Raw genomic sequence first — 10,773 nt, forward strand, 5'->3', positions numbered from 1 at the left:
CCTTACCATCACCAAATCTGCCCTGGAGTTGGAAAGCATCTTTTGTGATGAACCTGAAAAATGGAGATATGTCCTGTCATCTCCAGATCTCACCCCATCTCAGCTTTGGAAAACTGGATCCTTGAAATGTTACTAAAGGCCCAAAGTACCCATCCTCAGAAATTCTTCTTTGGCATCCCAGCAGGCTCAGGTCCCCACCTTCCCTGTCAGTCTATCCCACTGTCCCTCATTGGCTCCTCCTTAGACGCTGGCTATTTGAAAGTTAGCATTTATCACGTCTCTGTCTAGATTCATTCTTCTTTATTTATATTATTGCTTATTTTGTTTTTCAGAGAATATCTCATTGATTTTATAGCTGGAACTGGCCTGAAACCTGTCTCAGTCTCCCAAGTGCTAGAACTCTAAAATTCCAGGACTGCATTAGTTGGATATTTATTGAGCCCTTGTCATGGAGAGGGGGCAGGGAAGAAGGAAGGAAGGGAGGAAGGAAGAAGGAAGGAAGGGAGGAAGGGATGGAGGAAGAGAGGAAGAGAGGAAGGGAGGGAGGAAGGGACAAGGGAAGGAGGGGAAAAGGAGGGAGGGAAAAAAGAGGGAATGAAATAGGGGAAGAAGGGAAAAGGAGTGAGAAAGGAAGAGAAAGCAGGAAAAGGGAAAGAGAAACACATGATATTGTGAGCAAACTGCAGATCTAGTAAAGGACTTGTATCCAGAATAACCAAAAGCAAGCAGCTCGTCATTTTAAAAGGAGCAAAAGAATTAAACAGATATTTCCCAAAAGTGCATATCCACCTGTCAAATAAACATATAACATTCACAGCACCCTTAAGGAAATTCAGACTAAAACCACAATGAGACACAGTTACATACTTATTAGAGAGTTAAACTTTTTTGCTAATATCTTACTGTATCAATTTTGGCAAGTATAGCAAGCAACTGGAGTTTTCCCACATTGCTAGTGGAAATACAAAATGGTCCAGTCACTTTGGGAAAACGGGGGGGGGGTTCAGTTCTTATAAATAAAACTGTCCACCCTATCTTCTCCCCCCTAGATATTTATTACAAGGAAATAGAAGTGTGTGAATCTACATGCAAGTGCTTACATCCTTGGTTCTCCAAAGCGGATAAGCCCTTGACTGAGGAGTGTGCAAACTGCCCTACATGGGATACTATTTGGCAAACAACAAATGCTTGGCCCAGAGAAGTCATTACCATTTTGTAATAGTTCACTCCTATCATAGATGATTTTTTCTCCTTGAAATTTTATAATTAAAGTTTATTTTGTTAATAGTATATCCCCTGCTATGGAAATATATATGCATACATATATTCATGTATACATTTATACATACATAAGTGGAGAGCAGAAACTGTTTTCTCTTTGCCATCACAATCCGTGGTGCATAATAAGGGCTAAACAAGCATGTTAAGTAACTGAAAATCAATACACTTGATTTATTAGGATTCATTACTCCTTGAAAAATTACAATTCAGTGTGATCTTCACTGAATGACCTCAGTGAGCAACGCATACACACACACACACACACACAGTATAAAACCAATAAAAAAAGTAAATACTCATGTATATAATGATCTCAGACCCTGAATCACGTTGAGGGTACCTGAATCCCTATCACATTGCCTGAGGCAAGGAGGGGGTGACCAAGTCCCCAACCCATGTATGTATACATGAACACATAGAACAAAACACCTGTATAGAAACATCCCAGCCACCCACTAAGTCTTACCTCGCAACACCAACTGCTTGGCACAGAGGATGGAGCTTGGTGTGGTGCAGAAGTGCAAAGCCGTGTGTCCACTCAGGGAGTAGCAGTTGAGCTTGGCTCCATGGTCACAGAGGACTTTCACGCATTCGAGGTTGGCCATTTCGCAAGCTACGTGCAGAGGGGTCTTCCCGTTGGGCCGGCAGTTGATGGTAGCATTGTGATCCAGCAGTACCCTCAGGCACTCCACATGGCCGAGCAAGACAGAGAGGTGCAGGCCTGTTGCCCAGGAAGACTTCAGCTTATAACTGGGCAACCAATAGCCTGGAAAGGAAAAGAAAGGGAGTTTACTTTTGTCCCAGAGTCTCCCCCTGTTTTGTGAGGATTTTGACAAGGTGTTTTATTTTGGTCACATCTATAAAACTGAAGGGGAAAATGGTTCAGGAGTTTGCTCCTGTCCACTGACAAGACTCCCCATGTCTGGTTCTGAGGACGGCCCTGGGTCACGTTTCCTCCAGCTCTTCCCATCTCTGCTGCTCCTGGTCTCATGTCCTTTTGCTTTGCCTTCCTAGATCTCAAAAGTGCTTTAGCTTAAAACTGCAATGTGTGTGATTGCGTTTTATTTTATAGGTTAAGTTACATGCGGCACTTTAAAATTTTTTTATTTCAATTTGTTTTAAGTGTGTTTGTATCATTCTGAAGTTATCAATTACACGCTTATAAATTTTATTCATCTCCATTCTTCATCCTTGCAATACAGCTGTCAGTCAGTGTGGGATTTGATTGAATTTATTCTAATTTCCCATGCCAATATTTTGCCTGCCTGTTCGTATATCCAGTATCTCTTTCTAAAGAAAAGCTTTGGGCAAATCACACACTTTTATGCAGTATTCTTTTAATTGATCTACAAAAATAATGGCAAAGGGAGGAAATGACAAGTAAGAGAGGTTCACAAAATATAAATTCAGTGCTTGCACTAGAACAGCATTGTAAGGCTGTCTTTGAAGTTCCTAGCAGCCAAAACAAACAAGGAACCCAAGTGTGTCACACACATAACTGTGCCCAAATTAGGCACAAATTTGTCAAGAGAATGGTCCCAAGAACTAAGATCTTAGATTATTCTCACTACTTAAAAGGTTCTTCCTCCTTTCTTCTGATACAGCTTTTTGAAAGAGGGTCTCACTGTGTAGTCCAGATGGGCCTTGAACCCATAGCAATCCTCCCTCCCTCAGTTTCTTTAGAACTGGGACCAAAAGCACACTCCACCATGCCCAGTTCATCCCACAATAAGAAACCTGCAAAGACAACTTCTCTAACTGCTTAGAAAGGCGCTGGTTGTGAACCTGAAAACCAGAGTGTAACTTTGCCTGCTTTTTAGTGGCAAAGATGAGGTGCCATCATGCTGCCACTGATTGCAAACCCGTGCCTGCTCCCACCTAAGATAGAAAAAATGATCCTGGAAGAAACAGCAGAGAGCTGGTCAAGAAAACACCAATTTTGATGTAAAACCAAAGAAACACAGGATGGGAAGACCATCCAACCCAAGCTTCTCATTTTCCAGACGAGAAGATGGCCACTTTCTCAGCCTGCTAGAGCCACAAATCACCTGCTTCCGTCCAATCTCATGGACTGGGTATATCTGCCAGGTGGGGTTTCCATCTGTGTTTGTCTTTGTGGAAAAGCTATAGGTTCAGTTCCAAGCCTGTGATACAGATCACACACACACACACACACACACACACACACACACACACACACACACACACACCGGAAGATGCTCCCGAATGTACCTGAAACAAGCCACATTGCTGGTGTGGAAATGTATTTGTCTGTTAATGGTGTTTCTTCTTCCTAAATTTCCAGCAGCACCAATGGAATTTTTCTTGCTTATTTATTACATGGACCATTCGGTCATCCTGGGCTTTAGAAAAGTCAGGTTCATCTGTGTCTCCTATAATCATAACTGTTACCTGGGGAATCGGGCTCATAGACCACCAGGATTTCAACAAGCCTAAAGCAGAACTGTTTCTAAAAATCCATGACTCCATGGCAGTGTGTTTGGGGGACAAGAAAGCACCTTATTAGTCGCACCTAGGGGGCTGACCATGGGGACAGATGACTGTGGGCTCAGGCTATGCTGTCTCTGCTTTTACTCTGTGCTTCAGAACTTTGGTGGGAGATTGGAAATGGTGTTGGGAGAGCCTGGATAACTCAGCCTGTAGCATAACGGGAAAGCCAGCTGTACTGAGCAGAGAAAAGAATAAGAGTCAACGCTTAAAACTGGGCTGGAGCACAGGCTCTCTAGCAAGACTGGAAATAAGTACACTTACACTTATGGAGCAACAGATCTGAGGTCATATGAGCTTCCAAAACTGAAGATGAGGTGTGCCAATTCCTGTGCTATTGTTAACATTGATGTGTCAAAAGATCAGAATTTGCGCATGCACACATGCTTGCACACACACACACACACACACCACACACACACACACACACACACACACACGCAACCGCCAATAGTCCCAGCATGCCAGAAGCAAGTGAAGTGAATTCACTGTGTACACTAGCCTTTTCTCTCATAGCTCACTCTTCCCAGGGCATCCAAACCTAGAATGTGATTTACTCTTAATATTTACCTTTGGGAGGCACTGCTCTATGCACGTCTGCAGAGGCCAGCTGCCACTGAACTGTGTACTCAGACTGCACAAGGGAAAGGCTAAAGAGGAAGAGGAAGACAAAGCTCTTGGGGGCAAGGGGTTGTGAAGAAGGTGCCACCTCCCTCTGGGGAAAGCCACTCATATTCCCATGTATACAAGCTGCAGACAAAGGTGCCTGTTCAGGAAAGCCTGGCTTCAGCAAAGGGTTCACCTGAAAAGAGGCTGCAACATGAACAAGGCTAGCCCACTCTGAACCCCTAGTAGAAGCCATCCACACGGGATCTGTAGCATTCACTATCATGGCTGCCCTTGAACCCCTAGTAGAAGCCATCCACACGGGATCTGTAGCATTCACTATCATGGCTGCCCTTCCTTGAACCATGATAATGTAATCTGCTTATGTACTTCATCTTCATTGTATCACATGCTATCTACACGCAGGGTACATAGAGCTCTGGCAGAGCCTCCATGAAGGATACCTAGTGTGGGCAGAGACAGAGTAGCAGGATACACCCAAGTTCATGCAACCACTAGGGGAGGGTGCTAAACTCTCTAAGGCTTGTTGTTAGACACATTGGCTCCATGACTCAGGTGTAGCAGAGGGTGGTATGGCAAACATGGCGAGTGTCTCTGTGATAGGCTGATGTGTGCCAAGGGCAGGAGAGCAGGTGAGGAAAATGTGAATTTTTGTAGATACCATGGGGCTTTCCTTCAGCCATAGCAGAGAATATGAAGTTATATTGTTTGCAGAAAAATGATAGGCCTGGAAATGATCTCAGTAAGGCAGTCTTGGAAATGTAATGTTTGTCTCTCATTTGTGTCCCCAGCGTGTGTGTGTGTGTGTGTGTGTGTGTGTGTGTGTGTGTGTGTGCAGACTAAATGAAATAGAAATGAAATTGTTCAGGGGAACAAAAGAGATTAATGGGGATAGAAAAAGGAGGAGGGATGATAGAGAAAATGGGGAGGGACAGAGCAGATTATGTTTCACATTGTCAAAGATACCTGTAAGGCAGAAAGAGCTTTAAAAGTAACAAAAAAAAATTTTAAGTCTCAAAATCCAACCCCCCCAAAAAAAATACTGTCAGAATTTGCCTCTGATCTTCAGTTCCCCCAACACAGCTAAAAAGCCTAAAAAAGTTTTAGAAGTTTCATCCTTACCAAAATAAATAAATAAATAATAAAAAATAAAAAGTGCAGAACAAGCCCTCATGTGCACACATCTGAGTGCTTCATTTAAACCCAAAGCTGAAGTTATAGGGCTGCAAGGCTAGACAGAAAGCCCCCTCACTCAAGAAACTTGTGAGAAGGGAAGGTTTACAACCCACTTTTGAAAAAGGGCGTTGGTTCGGCTCCAGCGCTTGGAGAGGACGCACCTCTCTGGTTAAACTAAAGCTAAGCCCAGGCTCCACAACAGTTATCAGCGCTAATGTTATCAAAGGAAAAGCAGCCCCACGCTGGAGAAGCTACTGGCTGCCGCCAAAGCTCGCACACGCTGCTGCTGCGCAGGGATTAGCAGACATTTGCTCTGACCATGTCCACGTATTTACACAGCCCTGAAAGATTATAGACCCAAGCGCAATTCTAAGCTACTATTTTAATAGCTAATATTCTCAGGATAACTCTCAGAGGCTCCCTAGAGAATGGGAAAAGGAAGCAAGCTTGAAATACAAAGTTTTTAAGAGATTTAAAACTGAATACAAAGTTTTAAAGTTTCCAGCTACTAGGAAAGAGGAAGTCCCCTGGGCCAGCCGTAGGAAAACAGGAAGATAACTTTCTAAAACCAGGAGAAACAGGTGAGAAAGAGATCATTTGTTAGGAAAAAAAAAAGCTTTCATGATAACTTTGGACATCAGCTGCTACTTAAGAAAGCAGATAGAGTACCTGCCAGAAACTTTTCAAGTGAAAACAAATTCATTGGCTATTTTAATTAAAAATACGACTACCATGCCTGGAACCAGAAGAGGCTGTGGGCCATAAACGAAAAACCTAAAGTGCATTACAGTGATTAATAAAGGGAGTTCCTTAACCTTGCTGACTAGGGAGTTTCACACCAGAGATAGAGGTTTGATATCCTGCCCGTCTCAGTAGGGAGCCAAAACATACAGTTGCAGAAAAAACGAAGTGTGCAGCCGGGATATGCTTTGAAAATAGCCTTGAAGACACCGCCCGTGGTTCCAGTACACAGGCTAAGAGTGGGAACCAAAATGATGGAGGGAGAGCCTTAGAGATTTCTCCTTAATTTCACTTTACCCTAAAGAGTTTCTATTTGTCTGAGCATAAACTATGTCACACGGTCCCTTAACTTTTCAACCGGGGTAGTCACATCTAATAGTTAAAAATTCACCTGGGTTTTCATGATTTCTTTGGGCCATTGTATTTTAAAGGGATTATCTGGGGTTTTCAAGATGGCCAAGGTGGAGCTTCCGCCAAGCCTGAGCACCTGAGTTTGAACCTCGTGACTCACGTGGTAGAAGGAGAGAACCACCAAGTGTGTTCTGATCGCCACAATCTGTTGTGGTTCACTTGCAAGCAGTAAGTAAACACTTAAAAATAAAATGATTGTCCAGTAGATGATATTTTGCTTGCTTTTCTCCACTTTAAAAACCACCTAGTTCTGCTGTCGTTTCCTGGGAGTTGTCTCAAATGCAGGCCAGCACATTTTGATTGTTAGCTTTACAAAGCGAGAGAAGAGGGCATTTTAAATCAACAGGTCAGGATTTTATCTGAAGATTTCATGATAAAGCTAAGAACAGCAGGGTGTGGGGGGAGATAGAGATGTGATTTGAGGAATGGATGTTAAGTCCAGGTAACCCCCCTCCCCTGGCACAAACTGAGAAGGACTGTGGAGGCCGCTTAAAGTGTGGCCTTCAGGGGTGGAGGTTTTTCAAGGAGAAAGAGCCAGAACAGCAAGAAGGAAAGAGCTCTCTGACCCAATACCCCCATTCTCCACTCCTCACAAAATGCACAGTCTCCTTGGGGGTCATCTTTTAATGACGGGTGTGCTTAATGCATTTTAGATTGGAGTCGGGGGATATTTACATTCTAAATCCATGTCTTAGCCTGTGGCATTCTCTGAGTTACCCTCAAGTGCTGATCTTGATGTTAGATGAGACATGCTGTATTTTGGAACAAATTCAACCACTTTTTGAAATCCCGTGGAAAAGGATGTAATGTGTTTCAGAGGAAACTAAAATTACCTAGGGGTTGATTGCAAACCAGCTAACCCCCCTGAGGATAATCTGCAGACCAGCTAACCCCTCTGAGGATAATGGACTGTTGACTGTAGATCATATTTTCTGCTGTGTAAGAAAGTTTCCAGGTGGCCATATTTGTTGCCTGTATCACACGTTGTTTCTTTTATCAGGTGAAGAATACCTAAGCGGGAGACACCCATTCTTCGAGAGTAAACAACTGTGTTCCCTTTCTGCCGGTGGATGCTGGGGATGGAGGTACTCCCCTTCTTTTGTAAAAGTGAATCAAACTGCACAGGGGTGTCATGTGGATTTTTCTTGTTCACTTTTAGGAGTACAGCCTTTCCGAATAGTTAACCAACAAAAACAAACAAACAAACAAACAAATCAAGGTGTAACATGTAGTCTTTCAACATCCCAAAAGTCTGCTTTTACTTAATGAAAAAGAAAAGTATCAGAAACAGTAATCCAGCCACATGTCCTTCAAATCCACACAGAGGTGGTTCCTGTCTTTTAGACAAACCCCAGAAGGAGCTGACTGACTAATTAACTACCCAGTTGTAGACTGCTCAGTCCCACACTGTTCTGAGAATTCCTTTGTGAGGTAAGACATTGATATCACCACTTAGACCTACTTTACTGGGCCAGAAACTGGGGTTCTCCTTACTGCTTCCACGCCTACACTTAATTGTGAAAGGGCTGGTATTAAGCCTGCAGGCACCTAAAATAAGTTTCAAGTAACTTTCGAGAAAATGGGAATTTCACCCTAGGCTTATGACTGAAGGCAGAGCCTTTCATATTCATGGTGAACAGAGTAAAAGTATTTCTACCTATACTGTGTGCACACGCACACACTGCTTTCTTAAACAGCCCTGAAGCTTCAAACCCAAGTCCTGTTATTTCCCAACAGATACCTACATGAGCCTGGGCTCTTTCTTTTGGAGACAGATTAAATTTCTGCCCCTGATTCAAAACCACATCCCATAGCCTGAATGTTAGGAAAACAGTCATCAGCATAAATAAAAAGTTAGCTCCATGGGGGCCACAGGAATTGGCTCACTTTGACAAAAAGAATTTAAAACAGCTTCTTCTCCTGTGGGGGCTATGGCACCAGGCTTGCCCCCACAGGCTTGCACACTCCTCCAAGTTCCCTTTCCCTGAACTTCTGAGTGCTTGTGCTGTCTGCAGGGTTTACCTGCTTTGGAAATAAGCAAAGGTGATCTTTGCAAATCACTGCTTAGTCAATTACCCCCGGCTTGAATGTGAGTCCTATTGTATGTGGCACACATAGGAGTTTGTTGTTTTTAATCTCTATAAAATATACTTAGCATTCAGATAGTATCATTAAATAAAGTCACAAGGTGCAAGCCGTCTAATTATGTAGCATATATTTTTTCCTTCAACAGAATCCCTTCAACTTTGTAAAAACAAAAATTAGACACCTTCATTTTTCAGACAAAGCAGCAATGACAATTTATCATAAAGCACAAAACAAAAAATGCAGCAGCTAGCCTCAACCATTTTATGCTTCCTCCAGACCCACAGAGCATTAGGTAAAAATAAATGCTATTAGCATTTGTATCTGGAAATCGGTGACACTAACGATTTTGTAGGAATAGAAAACAGGACTACATCTGAGCATAAACAACTACACCCTTTTCTGTTCCCAAGAATTTCCTACCTATTTTCTTTAGGCAGAAATGAGGGTGAGCAGAGCATTTCCTTGCAACATGCTTACCAGATGGCCTAAATCCTTAAGTTTTCACATTGGCTAGTTGATTTGAGAAATCAGAATGAACGTGCTAATCTATTTCTGATTTACTAAACAGGATTTTCAGAAAGAAAATAAGAAAACCTTAATGAAAAATTTTCTGTTCTAATTTTTGTTTTCCTATTTTTTTTGTGCAGAGATTTTTAATTAAGCCTTTCAGATTTTTTGTTCTATGATTGTAGCCCAGCAGAAAAGAAAAATAAAAGTTAACTTTTATTTTTATGGTATTTTGAGTTGAGCTTTTGTTCCTGCACTGAAACCCATCAAAACGACGCAGATCATGGAGGTCCCTATGGCAAAGCTTTCTCCATTCATTAACTCTCTGAGTGGGGAAAAAAAAGTCCCCCTTTTCACCCACACGTACACAGAGATGATCTATCTGTAAGTGGCTGTTAGCAAAGACTCAGCAGCCTAACCCCCAACAGCCACACTGTCACACGGAGGTCTCAGCGTCTTTAACGAGAGTCGGAGACGTTTTCTTTATTCTATACCACCACGGACACAAGAGAAGTCCTAAACACACACCGTGCATAGCAAATACAACTACCCAGGATCCCAAATTCCAGGCACAATGGAAAACAGCAGTAAACAGAAATGTACATAGTCAGAAATGTGTGTATAATATACAAACCAGCCCAAATGCATCCTAGTTTTAAAGGGAAGGAAAGTTAAACATTAGAGACGATCTAAACAGACACTAACAATAAGAACAACTGCTTTAAAGACAAAAACTGCCCCACTCCCCTAAAGATCATTTTTATAACAATTTAACAATCCCACCTCTATAATTTTTACCTTGCTTGTAGGATGCCAAAACCATGTTCTCATCTTCAACTTCAAACACCGTGTCCACATCTATCTGCCTCTGGGTTAAAATAGCCTCCAGCTTTTCGAAATCATTTGACTTTATAGCCTCCAGAAAATTTTTCTTAACTAACTTGGTAGCTCCAGCTTTGCTGATAGGAGCAATGATGCTTTCCATCCTCTGTGCCATGTGGAAGCAGAGCAATGATTTATCAGGAGAGCAGCACCCAGCACACTGGCAAGGCTGCAGAGTCCAGAAACTGCCGGCTAATTTTATCCCAAAGTTATGCTGATCCGTTCTATTTATATAGGGATCATTTCAAACTTCAAAATATCCTCCCAGGCTGTCACTGAGTTTTCAGATCGTTTAAACTGCAGATACGTAAGCAGGTCCCTTCCGCAGTGCGTGGTGTCGATATGAGGGAAAGCTCCTGTGACACATTTCCGAGCATGAGATGTCACAATTATTTCTTGTAAGAGACCAAAGTGAAAGTGTAAGATTTAAAAAGCTCTTAATGCTCTTTATGTTTTCTCCTCAACAAAAACATCTGGTGCCTGGCTGGAGCTCTGGTGTCTTATTGTAACTAATAGCCAAAGATGAGAATTTGTTTCAGTTGTTGACACACG

At 42.4% G+C, this 10,773-nt stretch overlaps 1 protein-coding gene across 1 annotated transcript in view; it reads right to left on the bottom strand.

Moving 5' to 3' along the window:
- Positions 1-10,324, bottom strand: part of Asb4 (ankyrin repeat and SOCS box containing 4) — a 36,499-nt gene extending 26,175 nt beyond the window's left edge. Inside the window, exons 1-2 of the mRNA XM_027389884.2 lie at positions 10,138-10,324; positions 1,748-2,047 (exon numbers count right to left, since the gene is read on the bottom strand). Coding sequence (XP_027245685.2) covers positions 1,748-2,047; positions 10,138-10,324 — 487 coding nt within the window. The remainder of the gene's footprint in view (positions 1-1,747; positions 2,048-10,137) is intronic.
- Between the last annotated feature and the right edge of the window lie 449 nt (positions 10,325-10,773).

The sequence above is a fragment of the Cricetulus griseus genome, assembly GCF_003668045.3.
Source record: "Cricetulus griseus strain 17A/GY chromosome 1 unlocalized genomic scaffold, alternate assembly CriGri-PICRH-1.0 chr1_0, whole genome shotgun sequence".
Taxonomy (NCBI): Eukaryota; Metazoa; Chordata; class Mammalia; order Rodentia; family Cricetidae; genus Cricetulus; species Cricetulus griseus.